At 50.2% G+C, this 17764-nt stretch overlaps 1 protein-coding gene across 3 annotated transcripts in view; it reads left to right on the top strand.

Annotated features, from left to right (window-relative positions):
• Positions 1-17764, top strand: part of ACIN1 (apoptotic chromatin condensation inducer 1) — a 422281-nt gene that overhangs the window by 242675 nt on the left and 161842 nt on the right. For all 3 annotated transcript variants that reach the window (XR_011282974.1, XM_069633916.1, XM_069633915.1), the window contains exon 7: positions 819-964. Coding sequence is in view for 2 of the 3 variants with exons in the window: in XM_069633916.1 (XP_069490017.1) it covers positions 819-964 (146 nt within the window). In the remaining variant the exon portion in view is untranslated. The remainder of the gene's footprint in view (positions 1-818; positions 965-17764) is intronic.

Here is a 17764-nt window from a genome sequence, read left to right as displayed (position 1 = left end):
GAGAAACTGGCGCCTGTGCATGTCAGATTTCTGGAAGTGCTTGTTGTGTGCCCTGAGTTTCTTGTGTCCGGAGAGGTAGCGTCCAGTGTCTGGGTTGTTTGGTCTTGTGGCGTGGTTGGTGGTGGGTGTGTGATTCTGTGTATTTGCGTGTCGTTTTGCTGGCACTTTTGAACATGTGTAGTACGTCCTAGGTATGTGGGTGTGCAGAGGACGGGGTAGTTAGTTTGGCTCTGTGGGTGTGGTGGTTTTATTGTTGGTTTTCCGATCCATATTGTCCCATGTTTGCTTTTATCCCAGAGTCTCGTATATGGGGGTGCATGTTTTTGTTTGTCTGTGTGAGTTGCATAGCCAGGTTTTCAGTCGTTTTCTGAAAGTTAGGTCTTCCGTTCTTATTTCCTGTGGTACCAAGTTCCATAGTTTGGCTATCAAATAAGAGAATGCGGCTGTTGCGAAAACGCTGTTCTCAGCGTTTAGTTTCTCTTTGGCTGGTAGTGGTTAATTGTAGCTTGCAGAAATTCAGCTCCTTATCCGTGTAGTGATTTATAGCCGATGCAGAAGTTGGACTGGACAATGTACTGTGCATGTGGGCTGGCTTCTCCAAATTCGAGGGATACTTTTGTGCAAAACGCTCTGGTCCTTTCAATTGGGTGGTCACTCTGAGTATGGAGAAAAGGAAACTATGGACTACAGTAGTCACTACAATGATTAATGTTTGTGTTCCCCCTGTGTTCCTGAAGACAGAGTAAACCTCTGAAGGCTGCCTAACTTTAGACTCCTTCATTTGCAATACTGAAATGATGACAAACTTTTCCATTCAGTGACCCTTGCAGATACTTTAATCAGGAGATCCATCAGTCAGCAGAAGTCTGGAGTCTCAATCACCATAGATGACCCTGTGCGCACATCCCATGTCCCTTCTCCACCCCGCTTCAAAGTCAGCACAATTGTTCACGTCTCCAATCTGGTAAGTGACTATACCAAATTGCATTTTCCTGTAACTAGATGATAAAAGGGCCAAGTGTGCATCTTTCTGTTATCTCCTTGCATATAAGTGTATTGTAGCTTGTACTTCAGAAATGGCTCATATGTAGCCATTTGGATAGAATGCAAGGCAGTTTTTATTGCCCATTTCTTTCAGCTTCCTTGAGACTCCCCATGGGATCTGTTTTGAGGAATTAATAATCGATTATTCTTCCTAAAGCCTGTGTCCTGCACCAACCCCAGCCACTATCCAGATGCATGTCTTTTAGTTTGGTTTGAGGGGTGTGAGTTGGGAGTTCTCTGGCAGCCGTGTGTTCAGAGCATGAGGGTTACCTCTGAAACTGAGAAGCTTTCCCTTGCTCTTTGTTAGGATGAAAGTCCTCATTTATAACTCTGTGGGAGTTCCCTTGTATTTTTACTTTTTCACTCACAGCTCTGATTCTTTGCCCACAGAAACCGCCCTCCCCACCCCCACAAGACTCCCTACCCAGGGGCTTATTAGTAATGTAACGGAAGATACCACTGGCTTGGATTCTTTAAGATATCCGGGAAATGTTCCCCCTCAGCTGTGCGCTTGCCCACCTTACCTCTGGGGGGAGCAGAGGTTAGGAGGTGTACTCAGAAATGTTTTAGCAGAGCACAGACAATTCCCACCTACTCAAGAACTAAAAAGGCACAAGCAACAGTAGTTTCATGCTCGTTATATGAATAACCTTCAAGCACTGGGATTTCCATAGCCAATGGTGCCTTAGCATAAGCGTCACCCACACTGTCACCTCAAATATCGGATAGTGAGTGTAAGTCGGCAGGCTACTTGGTTGTGTAACCTCACTCCATGATTCCTTCTTTGTACATATGTCACACAGGAGCTTTGAAGCGGTACTCTTGCAAGTTGCTGTATTGTAAAACTATTTAAGCAGTAATCCCAGGGGACTGGGGGAGGGTCGAGGGAGGGCATTACCGAGTCGGGTAAGGCCCTGGGGCCCATAGTTGCACACGAGGGCCTTAACAACCCCCTCACCTCCAGACCATGTCGGAGGAGGGAGGGAAGCTCCCTTTTCAAGCTCTGCTCCAACTGCGGAATGTGTTTGTAGAGGACAAACACCTCCAGTCCCTCGGTCTACATCCGGATCACAAGGAAGCTGATTGCGAGATCTCGATCTGCCTCGGGTTCTCCAAACAAACGATCGTCCCAGTAGGCTGGCGGCGTGGCTCAGCGCCAAGGCATCTGCCCCATGCAGGAAGCCGGGGCATGTCTCACCCAGGACTGGCCGGTCCGAAGTGTGGGCTTCCAAGTCCTTTGAGGGCACTCATCTGTGGGGACCAAAGACGAGGCCAAGCACCGAGAGTCCATTTCAGTTGGTGGCGATGTGTAAGTGGGCGTGACGGGCAGGGCGTGCTCATCTTCACCATCTTCACCATCTGCTTCCATCGCTCCAGCTCCTCCTCAAAGAGGAAATTTGCTAACCCGGCGAAGCTGCAGGAAAAGCCAGAGAAGATGAAGGTGCAGGAAAAGGTGACCGACCTGCCTCAGAAGGACCAGGCAAAGTCATCCCCGACTATCGAGCTGGTGGCGTCTGCCCTTTCGAAAGGCCAAAGGGGCTGACCTAGGCAAGGTAGCCCCGGTGGTGCCGAGAGTATCCCTGCCCCCGAGGCGATGCAAAAAAGGGGGTTGGGGGGTGGGGGGGGTGTGGGGGGATGGGGGGGGGGGCAGGGGAGGCCTCAACCATACTCCAGGGCACAGATATTTCTTCCTCAGTCGAGGAGGACCAGGTATCCATTCACACGGTCCAGTTTGACGTAGGGAGCGGGGACGACTGAGGCGGCGCGGGGAACGCAGACGACGGTGCTGGGACCAATAGGTCTCCCTCACCTCCTCTGAGGGATGTATCACTGGACATTCTTTCCACCCTGCACACCCTGGTGTCTGATATCCAGAAGAGAATGCCAGCGACGCCTCCACCACGACCCACCCTCCGGTGAAAAGGAGGTGACACTGTACACTGCCACATCAACCTCCACACGTGCACTCCCCCCCCCCCCCCCCCCCCCCCCTCTAGGGACTCGGGGACGGACAATGCAACTACAGACACGGACAACATGATCATGGTGGGCGGTTTGCCGCAGCCAAGGGCTTTTCCCCCAGACGAAGTGGGGTCATTCCATGCCATGGTCGCTGGCGTAAGAGCTCTTCTAACTGACGCCAGAAGAAACCAAGAAGGAACGTTTTCTATATCAATGGTGCAAGGCCAAAAAGACCATTCTGGCGTTGCCCCTCCTGGACGACGTTTGGGACGAGGGCCCGGCTTTGATGAGAAACCTGGCCACATCCCTGGCCAAAAGGGATAGGCTAGAGAGAAGTACAGGGTGCCAGAGTCAGCACCCAAGTGCCTACGTTTTCAGCCTTCCCCGGTCTCGGCGGCAGCGATGAAGTCCTCTAATCCCTAGTCTTCATCCTTGGTTCCGCCAGATAGTGAAGGGAAGAAGTTGGATGCCATGGGAAGAAAGGTGATCTACTTGGCGGCGTCAACTGTCAAGGTGGCTAACGCACTTGCAATCCTGTACAGATACGACAGGGAGCTGCGGTAGAAGATTGCCCCGCTGCTGGATTTTCTAACCTATGACATGCAGGTTGAGGCTCTTTCCTTTCTCCAGGAGGGGGAGGTGGAGTCGGACCATTCCATCACAGTGGCCCTGGACGTCGCAGACATGGGGTTCCGGCAGATGCCTCAGTCGTCGTGGCCCACAAACGTCCGTCCAGACAAGGGTACTGGACATGCCCTTTGACGACAACCTCTTTGGGAAGGCCGTCAAATCTCTTCAGGCCATCAAGACTGACAGACGGCCCGTGCACTGGGCACACTGCAACAGCTCCGTCCTCTCATTCCTCAGGAGTGAGGTCGGGCACATTATCAAGGTTTCGGTGGAGGATCATCCTCTTACCGCCAACCCTCCTGTTCCACGACCCAGGAAGCTTACTGGGGTTGTTCCATGGTCTTTGGAGGTGGTCGTTGTCCAGGCTCCCAAGGTGGTGCGCCGGCCTCCAAGCAGGACTTAATCAGCCAAGACGTCAGGCCTGCACGCCAGTGGGAGGCTGGTTGGCAAACTTGGTCAGCGTGTGGGAAAACCTCTCCACCGATCAATGGTTGCTGGATGCTCTCACCCACGGACACACTTTGGAGTTTCAACGGAAGTGTCAGCGGATTCCACTGGTGGCCCGACAGGAACAGCACATCCCTCAGCTGCGGCTGGAGGTCCGGCCCATGTTTAAAAAAAAAAAGGGGGGGGGGGGTGATAGAGCTGGTTCCAAAGCGGTTCCGGGGCTCCGGCGTTTACTCCAGATACTGCTTAGTAAGAAAGAACGGGTGCTGGAGGCCCATGCCTGATTTACGACAACTCGAGTACATCCCAAAAATTCAGGATGGTCATGTTGCAGCATGTGCACGCCCAACTGGAGGAGGGAGACTTCCTGTCACGCTGGATCTAGAGGACGTGTACTTTCACGTCCCATTCACGAAAAACATTGCATGTTTTTTTTATTTATTTGGTAATGCGCGCCAAACCCTTAGGTAGCCGGGTGCAACAGTATGCACAAGAAATCTTAAGCTTCATTACAGTATTTGGCATAAGTATATAAAACATAGTCAAAAATATATACAAGTACAGGTCATATCTTGGGATGTCAAAGGCACTCTAGCATGTTTTATATATATATAGACAAATATATGATCAAGTTTATAAGTCAATCTCATAAATATGTAACATATAAGGCCTAGTAGGTGATGGTGCATGCTCTGTTACCTAGAGTACAGAGTACTTCATGGATGCAGAGGGTTTGGTATGGGCCAAGTGTGGTGGGCTGGGTGTAAGTCAGGTTATGTGTCATTTACGCACAGCCATTTAAGTATCTTCTGTCTCAATTTAGGGAAAGGTTGTTCAGTTCTGAGGTCGAGTGGTAGCTTGTTCCAGCATTGTGCAGCTTTGACAGGAAAACGAGTTCCTCCCGCAGTCGAGCGTTTGAACCTGGGAATCTCTAAAGGTGTTGGCAGATCTCGTGGGGCAGATGGATGTTTTCCTAGTGATTTTTTTCCACTAGATACGGGGGAGCTAGGTTGTTCAGACATTTAAATGTGAGGGAAGCTGTTTTGAGGAGGACTCTGTCCATTATCTTCAGCCAGTTAACCTCTTTTCTGAATTTGGTGATGTGCTCTCTGTGAGGGATGTCCTATGCTGCTCTCAAGGCATTGTTCTGCAGTCTTTGAATTTTGTCTGTGATGTATTTATTGGCTCCTGAGTACATGGCATTGCAATAGTCTAATCTAGACATAAGAGCATTGGCTAGGATGATACAACTAGCACTGGAGAGGTACGGTCTAGATACGCGGATGAGTTTTCAGGTGTAGGTGGTAGAGGAGGCAAGGGAGTTGATTTGCTTCTTGAGAGAGAGGGAGGAGTTCAGATAGAATCTAAGGGTTTTATCCCCAGACATCAACTTGATAGGATTGTTATCAATGCTGAAAGATGTGTAGTTTGGGCTTAATTTTTGGATGTTAGCTTCAGACCCTAAGATTAGTATCTCTGTTTTACTGTTATTCAGGCAAAGGCCACGGGAGGCTATCCATGCCTGAATGAGGGTGTAGATTTTGTTCACCAAGGCTGAGTCTGCCTCGAAGTCACTCAAAAGGGGTATGAGGATCTGGGTGTCATCTGTATAGTTCGTGTAGGTGACACCCAGTCTGTCCAACTTGTCAAACAAAGGCTTGGTGAAGATGCTGTACATGGTGGGGGAGACACAAGGTCCCTGTGGGACACCACAGGCTATTTTGATAGGGTCAGCAGAGTCAGATTTGGAGAAGACTCGCACAGTGCTATTCGATGAGGATTGGACCCAGGCTATTGCATCTCCGGTGAAGTTGGCGGCAGATTGGAGGTGGTTGCATAAGACTACATGGTCCACCAAGTCGAAAGCTGCCGATAAATCCAGTAGGAGGAGCAAGGCTGTTTTTCCATTATCCTTTAGTTCCTCGATTTGTGTCTTAAGGGCTAGCAAAGCTGTTTCCGTGCCATGGAGTGGGCGGAAGCCAGATTGCGTGAGCCAAGCAGGTGGTTAGCTTCCAGGTAGTCCTAGATGTGTATGTAGGCAGCTCTGTCTAGGATTTTAAGTAAAAATGGCACAGTGGTGATAGGTCTATAGTTGGTATGGATGGTGGGGTCCAAGGTTTGTTTATTAAGTAATGCGAGGACCCAGGATTCTTTGAGGTTGGTAGGTACTGTATTGGATTTAAAGGAGGAGTTTTATCAGGTTGGAGATAAAGGGAGTTAGGTCCCTAGCTGCGTCCTGTATTTGTGCTGGGCAGGAGTCTCCCTTGCAATTTGAAGGTTTGAGGGAGAGTATTATTTTTTCTGTGTCAATTATGGAGATGGTCTTGAATCTAAAGGGTGTGGTTGTCCTATTCTCCTGGGGTTGAGGTGTTTGTTGGTCAGAGGGTGACAGTGTGGCCTTTTTTTTTTCTTTTTTTTTTGCAATGTTGGATTGAAGAGGAGATTTGGTTTGGGCATTTTGTATGTTGGTGCACCATACTTTGTTTTTAGGGGCATTGTCTATCGGTTGAATTGGGGATTCCAATTCACGGAGGATGGCGAATAGCTCTTTAGTATTCGAGTTAGCTTTCGCAATCCTGTCATTGAAGCTGTTCTTCTTGGTTTTGATTATTTCTTTTTTGTAGAATTTGGCAAATTAATTTAGGTTGTTTTTGTTGTTTTCAGAAGGCGAGTGGTGCCAAGTAGATTGGAGCTTTCTTTTTTGTAATCTTAGAGATGTGAGGTGGGGCGTAAACCAGGCATTTAAATGGGCTTCCTGTTTAGCTTTGCGCAGTTTGGCTGGAGCAATTGCATCTAGTGCTTTAATCATAGCATCATTGAAAGTATTTACTAAGGAGTCGGGATTGTTACTTTCCGATCCAGAAATAGCTGGAAGGAGAAGAGGGATAAGGTTTTCAGCAGTTCTATCCTTCTTACTTCTGGTCATGAGAGGGCGTACCATCATGTTAGTCTTAGGGCTAAGGAGATCCAGTGTGGCGGAGAAGCTTATTAAGTAATGATCAGTCCATGTTTGTGGAGCAATATCGGTAATGCTGATGTTACAGTTCAGTAGTCAAGGGTCCTTCCTTTGATGTGGGTAGGGGAGAGAACTTTCTGATCAAGACCGTGGTCATTTAGCAAGGCTGCAACTGACTCTGCATGTTTGTTGTCGGTATCATTGAAGCCGAGATTAAAATCTTCCAACAGAGTTTGGGAATGGTCTTTGGTGGTGTTGGATATGAGGCTAGTTAGATCGTCTTAAAAAGTGCCTAGTGGCTTCCTGCACTTCGTCATACAAGGGATACACTAACAGTGCCTGGCTCCGGTGGCGGCCCATCTGCGCCTACAGGGAATGAATGTGTATTCATACCTCGATGACTGGCTCATCCGGGTCAAGTCAAGGGTTATTGCTGTCGATCACTCAGACAGGACCGTCCGACTGCTGACTGATCTGGGTTTCTAAGTGAACTGTCCAAAGTCCTGCTTGATTCCATTGCAGGACGTGCTGTTCCTCTGGTCCAGGCTCAACACTGTATCCTGTATGGCAGCCCCCTTAGAAGGGAGAATAGCGGCCATTTTGGGCACGGTGCAATGGCTGTTGGCGCTGAAGATCGCCACAGTGAGGACCATCGTCGCTGCTAGGCATGATGTCTTTGTGCATCTACCTGATCAGGCTCTGCAGGTTGCGGATGCGACCGCTCCAGGAATTCCTGGACACCTGCTGGATCAGGTGTCGTGAAGCTTCAATGACAGGATTGCGCTCAACGAGGAGTTCTGTTGGGCAATAAGGTGGTGGGGCGTGCGCACCAACATCGCCGTGGGCACAGACTTCAGAGCCCCCATACCAGAAGATGGTCACCACAGATGCTTCTATTGAGGGCTGGGGGGCCCACACCGAACATATCCACACCAGAAGCCTGTGGCTACCAGAGAAGGAACTACACATCAACGTCCTGGAACTACAAGCAATGTTTTGGGCCCTCAAGTCATTCCTTCTGTCCCTCAAGGGCAAAGTGGCGGGGGGGCATCACGGACAATACCACCACAAAGTCTTAAGTCCGGAAGCAGGGGGGCACCAGATCACCGGCGCTCTCCAGAGGCGCAGGAGTTGTGACACTGGGCCTTCGCCCAGGGGATGTTTCTCGTTCTGTTTCACCAAGCGGAAGTCAAAAACATTGTTACTGACTAAGCAGGGAGCTGCGCTCTTGCCACAAGTGGGAACTTCGGCAGGATCATGTGGACAACCCTTTCCTCATGTGGGGCAGACCCGAGATCGATCTATTTGCGGCGGTGCCGAACACCAAGTGCCGGAGATTCGCCAGTAGGTTCCACCAGCCGGGGAGCATGGGGGATGCGTTCTCCTTCCAGTGGGAAGCTCTGTTCTTGTACGCGTTCCCTCTGCTACTAAGATTAATCAGTCGACTCAAATGGTGCTGTTGCAAGATGAGCCTGGTTGCCCCGGCGTGGTCGAAGCAGATTTGGTATCCAGACCTTCTCAGCCTATCGACGTCACCTCCAGTCAATCTACCAGTGGTCGTGGATCTGCTTGCCATAGGAGGCGCAATCCTGCACCACGGCACAGGATCGCTGAACCTGAAGGTCTGGCTCCTGCAGCGTGCGTTCAGTGGTTACGAGCTGCTGACGAACTACAGGGAGGTATTTGCCAGGGCCACATCATCGTTGACGCTTAAGTGCTACGGGCACAAGTGGAAGCGGTTCACGACTTGGTGCTGGCCGGAGAAGATCAACCCGCTGAGGGCCACGGCCCCTCAGATCCTTACGTACTTGTTGTCTTTGGCCAAGCCGGTGCTGGCGCACGCCATTAAAGTACATCTGGTGGCTCTCTACCGCTACACAACGTCTCCGGGACGGTAGTGTAAAGACTGGACGGGGGGGTCTGTACTTCTCTCTATATGGTAGAGAAGAGGCACAGAGGAGCCCAGCCAAGATTCTCTATTACGGTAGCAATGGACGAGCAATCGAGGCCTAGCTTCTCAGGAGGTGATGCAGGCTGGTTCTTAAGTACAGTGTAGTCCCCAAGCCCCCACAAAGGAATGTCCACACACTGTATTAGTTAAAACACAGTCTTTATATAATTAAAGGTTCAAAGTCATATAGACAATCACAATAACTCACTTTGTGCTCAGTAAATCTACAATGGCAAATATATACAGTTCTAAGTGGTACCACAATTATCAGATTTCATTAAAGTGCATCAAGTGTACTCTGGTTAAATGTCACACAAATCACTTAATAAAGGTAACCAACAATAGACATAGGAAGAAAGCAGTTGGTTACAACAATTGGCAGGATACTGGCCCCTACCAACTAGACACAATTCTGTGTGGAGATTCTCCCCCCCCAACCTGGGCAACCTGTAAAGTAAATATATTTGGAAGGGATTGTGTCCTGCGACGTATTCCTTATCTGGATGGATTACCTCCCAGCTTGCTGGCCTTGGAAATTTTTTCAATAGAGGGCGATGCGCGTCGACGTCCCTCGACAGCCACCATCTCGGCGCCGACATCACTGTGCATATAAATAGACTCGCGCAGCGTCCGTTGTTCAGTTCCGTTTTTCCGCGCTTCGTGGGTCTCGAAGTCGTGTTGCTCATTTCTTCAAGTAGTTTGTACTTATTCCTTGAATATATCATTTATCGATGGCTTCCTCATCCGACCCGCCGACCCCACGGTCCGGCTTCAAAAAGTGTTGTGATTGTGGGAAGAAAATGTCGTTGACGGATCCTCACAGGATTTGTTTGTGGTGCCTGAGATCGGAGCATCACTGTTCAGAATGCAAGGACTGCATGTCCATGACGGCGAAAGCCTTGAAGGAGCGTAAGGGGAAGCTAGAAAGCGGTAAGACTCATAAAACATCTACTCCTTCGAAAGTTTCCTCGGCAGAGTCGAGACATTTGTCTCCTCGCCGTCACAGGAAACATTCCCGTTCAAGGTCTCGAAGCGTTTCCCATCAGTCTTCGAGATCTAAACACTCAGAGGCGTCGTAGATCTCCCTCTTCTTCGTCGTCTTCCACTTATGATATGGCATTTGTAACGCGCCTATACACAGGTGTTTCAAGGCACGACGAGGCGGGTGGGGAGGGGGGGACAAGGGGAGACAGACAACGATCCTACTAGGCCAGGTGTCATTCGGATCACGTAAGTGCAAGGGTAGAGGGGACTGGGAAAAGGGGGAGAGGGGGAAAAGTGCTGTACATGGTTAGTAGAATACAAGATAAATAATAGGGCCAGCTAGTGGCAAGTGCAAGGTAAGTGCCGGGAGAAGGGGCTGTAGGATACAGAGACAGTCCCATAGTGCAGGTAGGCAGTGCAGGGAAGAGTGGCTGGGCCAAGGACCGAGATCGGTGTGTGGCCCAGTATCAGATTCAGTGCAGGTTCAGTGATTTTAGCAGGGGAGAGAGGGAGAGAAAGCGGAGGCAAAGAGGAAGGTTTTGAGGTGCTTCCGGGACCGGAGATGGTTCTCAAGTTTCAGGGAGGCAGGAAGGCTGTTCCAGAGGGAGGCCCCTGCTGCGGAGAGATCTACCCCCAGCTCGTTGCTTGGAGAAGCAGCTGACCCTGAGGTAGTTGGAAGTGGCTGAGCGAAGATTTCGAGAAGGAAGATATTTCGGAAGAGAGTTGAAGGTATTTTGGCCCAAGGCTCCAGAAGGCCTTGTGGACATTGCAGAGGGTTTTGAACTTAATCCTCGCAGCCACTGGGAGCCAGTGTAGTGATTTCAGTCCTGGAGAGATACGGCCCCTGGGCTTGAGGCCAAGGACAAGTCTCGCAGTCCTGTTCTGGACGAGTTGCAAAGGGCGGAGAGTAGAGGCATGAAGATTTAGATGGAGGCTGTTACAGTAGTCCAGCTTTGAGAGAACCAGGGCTCTGGAGACAGTGAGCTTCTGGGGGAAGGAGAGGAAAGGAAGGATACCTCTGAGGAGGTGTAGCTGGTAGTGTGACTTCTTAGAGACATCAGATATGTGAGGAGAGAAAGAGAGTGTGGAGTCAAATATGACCCCAAGGTTTTTTGCCTTGCAGGTAGGTGCAGGAAGAGGGCCAAGGGAGGCCGGCCAGAGAGCTGCAGGGAAGGAGGGAGTGGGTGTGCGGATAAGTAGAATCTCAGTCTTACTGGCATTAAGGCAGAGGTCGTTGGCGGCACACCATTCTTGGATAGCAGAGAGACAGTCAGAGATGAGGGAAGGGGAAGAGGAGCCCGAGGGTAGCCTGAAAATGAGCTGGGTATCATCCGCATAGCACTGAAAGTTGGGACAGAGCGGCGATGCGGTGAGCAAGAAGAGCCAGATACTGGTTGAACAGCTAGGAGGAGAGGTTGGATCCCTGGGGGACACCACAGGTAGAGAAAAAGATGTCAGAGAGGAAGGAACCCAGTTGGACCTGGGAGGGTCGATTGGAGAGGAAGGAGGTCAGCCACGCCAGAGCCTGACCAGTGATACCCAGGTTATCACGGAGACGGTTGAGCAGGATGGTGTGGTTGACAGTGTCAAAGGCAGGAGAGAGGTCGAGCAAAATGAGAACACAAGGGGTGTTAGAGTCAAGGTTAGAGAGCAGGTCCTCACGGATGTTCAGGAGAGCAGTTTTCCGTGCTTCTGGCAGCTCTGAAGCCTGACTGGTGGTCATGAAGACTACCAACAGATTCAGCATGGAGATTAAGCTGGGAGATGGCCAGTTTCTCCAGGAGCCTGCCCGGGAAAGGAGTGATAGAGATTGGGCGATAGTTAGCTGGGCAGGAGGGATCGGAAGAGGGTTTCTTATGAAGGTGGTGCACAAGGGAGTGCTTGAGGGGGGATGGGAAGACTCCAGAGGTGAAGGAGTGATTGCAGAAGTCAGCCAGGGCAGGGGCCAGGGAGTCAATGTGGTCCTTGATAGTTATGGAGGAACAGGGGTGGACCTGTTTTGACGAGACTTTCATAGATCGGACTTGTCTCGAAACCTCGTCAGCAGAAAAAAGGGGAAAGGCAGAGAAGGAGGGAGGAGGGGTGGCTGCAGAAGGGCCAGAGGGAGAGCAGGGAATAGAGGGGGGAGGTGATAGGAGGAGAGTGAGGACAGGATGTCCTGAGTTTTTGAAATGAAGTGGGAGGCCAGTGCCGTGCAGAGGGCCTGGGAGGGGACAGGAGAGGTGGAGACTGCAGCAGGGTTGGCCAGCTCCTTGCAGATTTTAAAGAGTTCGGCCGAATTGTTAGATGCCGCAGAGATGCAGGCTTGGATAAGGGCTCTCTTCTTAGTGAGAACGGAGAGCCGGTATTGCCTTTGGAGCAGGCGGCAGGCCAGTTTGTCAGAGGATGAACATGAAGCACGCCATTTCCTATCTGCCACCCTGCACTTGCGTTTAAGGGTGACGAGATCTGAGTCATACCAGGAGTTACATTTGGCTTTGGGCTTCAGGCGGATCCTCATGACAGGGGCAAGGATATCAAGGATATCAAGGGTATCAGATATAGCAGAGTGGAGAGGGCTGTGTCAGGGTGGGAGTCAGCCGAAGGGGGAGAAGGGGGGGGCGAGAAGGTGGTAGCGAAAGCCTCAACTGACACGCGCTTCATGGGTCGGATGACCGCGAAGGTGGGTGGCAGTGATGAGGGTGGCTTTGCCTGTGGGATAGGGAGGGTGAGATGGGAGGATAGGAGAAAGTGATCACTCCAGGAGGGAGGAGTGGAGAGAGGGACAGAGAGGGGAAGGTCAGAAGAGATCAGAGCATCAAGAGTGTGCCCTCCAGAATGGGTCGGCCCAGACGGGAGAATAGAGAGTGAGAGAGAGTGGCAGAGGTCGCGAAAGAGTCCAGAGGGAGGACAGGAGGCATCAAGGTGGATATTGAAGTCTCCAAGAAAGAGTTGTTGTGAGGTTGAGGACAGGAGTGAGGAGGAGAGGTCAGCCCACTCAGAGAGGAAGGCGGAAATTTGACCAGGTGGCCGATAGATAGTAGCCACAGTAAGGGAATGGCTAGGAGAGAGAGCGAGTCGGCAGACAAGGCATTCAAAGGAGGAGTAGGTCTGCGTAGGAGTGACAGTGGCAGGAATCCACCTGGGGAAGATGAGGGCCACACACCACCCCTTCCTCCACCCCCCTCCACCCCCCCCAGCACGGTTGGGCTTGGGCAAGGAGAGGATCTTGTAACCGTCAGGTAGGAGTGTGTCAAAGCTGGTGACAGAGCTGGCAGTGAACCATGTCTCAGTGAGGCAGAGGATGTCAAGGTCAAGTTCCTCAAGAAGGCGACAGATATCGGAGGAATGTTTGACGGCAGAGCGAGAGTGGCAACGTGGAGAAGGTTGCCATCCTTGAAGGACTTCCGGGGAGGGGTACAGATCAGAGGTACGCCCTGTGGAGTTGAAGAAGGAGCCAGAGAGAGGGCAGGGTGAGAGGGTGGAGGCAAGGTAGCCGAGGACAGGGAAGAGGACAGCAGGAGAGGAGAGGAGAGGAGAGGAAAGGAAGTTGATAAGGCGCGGGAAGCGTCTATCAAAGAGGTGGAGGTTGGCTTGAGGGCCTTGGACCAAGACGGTCCCGTTAGCGTAGACATTAATGATGGCCTTAGAGGAGCGTAAGGGGGCCAAGAGGAAATCCCAACGGGTGCCACCATTAATGGGAGAAGAGGAGAAGGGAGAGAGCACAGAGACCATATGAAGGGTCCATTGGTCAGGGGAAGGCACGAAAAAGAGGATGTCAGTAAGAGTTTCCTTGGAAGAGGCACTGGTGTAGGTGTCGGCGATAGGGAGGCCTGGGTTGGAGACCAGGATATCCTTTTTCAACTTTTTCCTACCAGATTTAGTGAGGAGAGCAGGATAGTCAATTGAGAAGCAGTTAGAGAAGATAGGAGAGATAGAGAGCACCATGGAGTAAGGAGGGAGTGAGGGGGGGGGGGGCAGACGAGAGCAAGCAGACAGGAATGAAGCGGCAAGCCCTAGCTTACCACGATTATAGAGCAACAGTAAATACGAATTAGGTACCCAGTGTAGAGGCCACCTAAGTTTGAGAGTCCTGAGAGGGAAGAACTTCCCCGGAAAGGGTCCACTTCCCCAGAAAGGGTCACCTGCCCCACGAAACACAGCTCTCCAGCTAAGTGGGAGGAATTCCGTAAAAAAAATGCTTAGCGTCTTCGAGAAAGCGGCCTCGACCCCCTCGGAGACGGCTAGAGGTGATATCCTGGGTGAAAGACCCGAAAAATTAAAACGCCACGAGTCGGTGCACCCGGTGAAGGAAACTGCCCGAGAGCGTCGTGAACGCTCGAGCAAAGGCAGTAAGACCGCGTCATTGTCATCGAAGATTCCTTCGACTCATAAATCTGCATCATCGACGCCTCTATCGAAGGGCCCGTCGACACACAAATCAGTCGAATCGACGTCGCCTTGATGCCGACACTGATAAAGGACAGACCTGCTGTTACCACATCTCAGTCAGTAGAAGTACTGAGGGCTTCGACCATGATCTCGAATGTCGTCGATAACCTCGACGACTCCGAGTAGGATCCCGATCCTCTCGGGTTCTTCGAGGCCCCTTCATACTTTTTCAACGCCTTTTTCGTTTTCATCGAAGCCTTTGACTTCTGCGTCGACAACTTCGACATTTTCTCAACCTGTGACTACAAGCTTGGCCCCCTCTGCTCTAGAAATGGGTTTTAAACCACACCCTAGATATGATTATTTTAGAGCTTTGTCCTCTATATATGAGGAAGGGGAGGATTCTGACCATGAGACCTTTTGGGTTGCAAAGGACCATAACGCCCATTCCTGAGGAATTTATCTCAGAAGAGAACAGATTAAAGGATCTTCAAGACTCCTTACATGAGGCAAGTGGTTTAGATACTTCTCCTGAAGTAGAATTTGCTAAACCAGACCCCGGGGGACATGCTGAGACCCCTTATAGGGTTCCGATGGCCAGAATAATAGAGTTCATGGGGTGGTCTACAACTTCACCTTCTTTTCAGCAGGATGACCTTACTGACATCCTAGTTAAGGGTCCACAGAAAGATCCTGTTCCCTTTCATTCTGCACTACAGAGCAACATTTCTGCTAATTGGGAAACTCCAGAAGTAATCCCGGCAGTTAACAAACTATCTGCCAAATACAGAGTATCTGTCTCAGACCCTGAATATTTAAGCAAGCATCCAACTCCAGAGAGTTTGGTTGTACAAGCACCAACTTCATTGAACAGTAGATCTGCATACCCTAATATTCCACAGGACAGGGATGATAAAAGGTTTGACGCTGTGTCAAAAAAGTGTTTTCGGCTTGTAGCATGGCGCTTAAATCTATTAACGCCACTTGCACGCTTGCAAGATTCAGCCATACACTTTTGAGTGCGCTTCATCTGCGGCTGACTGTCTCCCGGAAGGAGAGGAAAGGGAAGCATTTTTAAACATCATTAAGGATGGGAAATATGCAATGTGCGAGTCCCTTCAAACTGGCATCGATTCTGCTTACAGCATCAGCAGGGCCATGGCGGCTAGTACCACAATCCACAGATATGCGTGGTTGCGAAAGTCTGGATTTGCCCCAGATGTACAGGCCAGACTTTTGAATATGCCCTTTGACGGCACGTCTTTGTTTGGTAAAAAAGCTGATGACAGCCTGGAGAAGTTACAGAAATCTAAGGCAGCAGCGAAATCTCTTGGAGCTGCAATCGGTCAGGCCCCGAATCGCTCCTCAGGAACCTCATGGAGGGGTAGGTCCTTTCGCTTTTACTCCGCATTCGGAAAAAGGCAGAGGACAGCCAGCTCAAAGGGGCCAAAAACGATTCACCCGTGGTGGACGGGTTAAAGGTACAAAAGCCGCAACAGCAGGTGCCTCTTTACCCTCGGCACCTGCGTCAGCCGTCTCTAAACCCCTGAGGTCTCCCCCCACAAGACACCAGTAGGGGGCAGGTTAACTCAACATCTGGCGGAATGGCAGGTTATTACGTCATATGCTTGGGCATTGGAGACAATTGCCCAAGGTTACTGCCTGCCTTTCCTACACACCCCTTCTTTGAAGTTTCCAGATCTGCTCCTTCTGCAGGAGATTCTAGACCTGCTAGAGAAAGGTGCCATAGAACCGGTACCTGTAGCGGAGAGGAACGAGGGTTGGTACTCCCCCCCCCCCCCCCCCCCCCCCTCCCCCCCTACTTCCTAGTACCGAAGAAGGACGGAGGACTGAGACCCATCTTTGACTTGCGAGAATTGAACAAATTACTCAGGAAAGACAAGTTCCAGATGGTAACTCTTTCTCAGATACTTCAGGCCCTCCATCTCTCTAGATCTTCAGGATGCTTATTTCAATGTGCCAATCCACCTCAAACACAGGAAATACCTGAGGTTCACAATTGGCAACTCACTATCAATTTCGAGTTGTGCCATTTGGGCTGACCTCTGCCCAGAGGGTCTTCACCAAGCTAATGTCGGTAGTGGCTGCAAGTCTAAGGAGGGAAGGGATCCACGTCTACCCTTACCTGGACAATTGGTTGATGATGTCTGCCACTTCCTTCACAAACTGGGCTTCTCCCTCAATTTAAAGAAGTCAGATGATACGGCCACAGAGACTCTAGTTCATTGGAGCAGTCCTGGACGGTATCCAGTCATAATTTCAAATACAATATATTCGAATGCAAAAATGTCGAAAATATAAAGTCGAAAAACAAAAATGTCGACTTTTTTTCGATTTTATGTGTAAATAATAAATATTTTATTAAACTTTTTTTTAGAATAATTAAAGGTATTTCCATGGGGGGTGGGGGTGATGGGGAGGATGGGGGGGGGGTTGGGGATAGGGGTTTGGGATGGTTTTTTAAATAATTAATTAATTATTTAATATTATATTAAAGATTTTTAAAAAATAATTAAAGGTATATCTATGGGGGGTGGGGGGCATGGGGAGAGGGGGGGGGTTGGGGTAGGGGTTTGGGATTGGGGGGTTGGGGGGGGACCCCCCCATAATAAATGTTACTATCTGGGTAAAAAAAAAAAATGTTTTGGGTTTTCGATTTTTTTCGACGTTTTTTTTTCGAAATTATGACTTTTCCTATTATATGTATGTTTTTCGACTTTTTTACATTCGACATTTTTTTTTCGACATTTTTGCTATTCGACATTGTTTTCGACTTTTTGACTATGAACCGTCCTGGACACTTCCCTGGGAAAAGCCTCGCCACCAGAGGTGAGGGCTCCAGCTATTCTACAGATGGTCACCAAGTTTAAAAATGCCCAACCTCTACCAGCCTTCGACTTTTTGAGGTTGCTCGGCCTCATGGCATCCTGCATTTTCCTTGTGCCAGAGGCTCGCCTGAGAATGAGATCCCACCAGTGGGCTCTAAGAACCCAATGGTCGCAGTTCTCAGGGAGAATGTCAGATCTCCTTCAAATCCCAGACAGAATTGCTCGGGACCTTCAGTGGTGGGCCTGTCGGGAGAGCATCTTGAAAGGGGAACAATTTTGGCAACTATGGCCGGAAAGAACAGTAGTCACGGATGCCTCACTCACGGGGTGGGGAGCCCATACCAACAACTTGACCATCAGCGGTCGTTGGTCTCCATCTGAGTCCAGAATACACATCAACCTATTGGAGCTGAGAGCAATCAGACTAGCGCTGAAAGCTTTTCTGCCATTAGTACAGGGAAAGAATGTCCTGATAATGACGGACAATACAGTGGCCATGCGGTATCGGGTAATATTTTCGCCAGCAAAAATATCGCTGAACATATGGTCGTCGGGAACGGCCATAGGCGA

Source organism: Ambystoma mexicanum, chromosome 13 (genome assembly GCF_040938575.1).
Source record: "Ambystoma mexicanum isolate Mex_15411 chromosome 13, UKY_AmexF1_1, whole genome shotgun sequence".
Lineage (NCBI taxonomy): Eukaryota > Metazoa > Chordata > Amphibia > Caudata > Ambystomatidae > Ambystoma > Ambystoma mexicanum.
The sequence above is the reverse complement of the archived record's forward strand: the minus strand, read 5'-3'. Positions and strand labels throughout refer to the sequence as shown.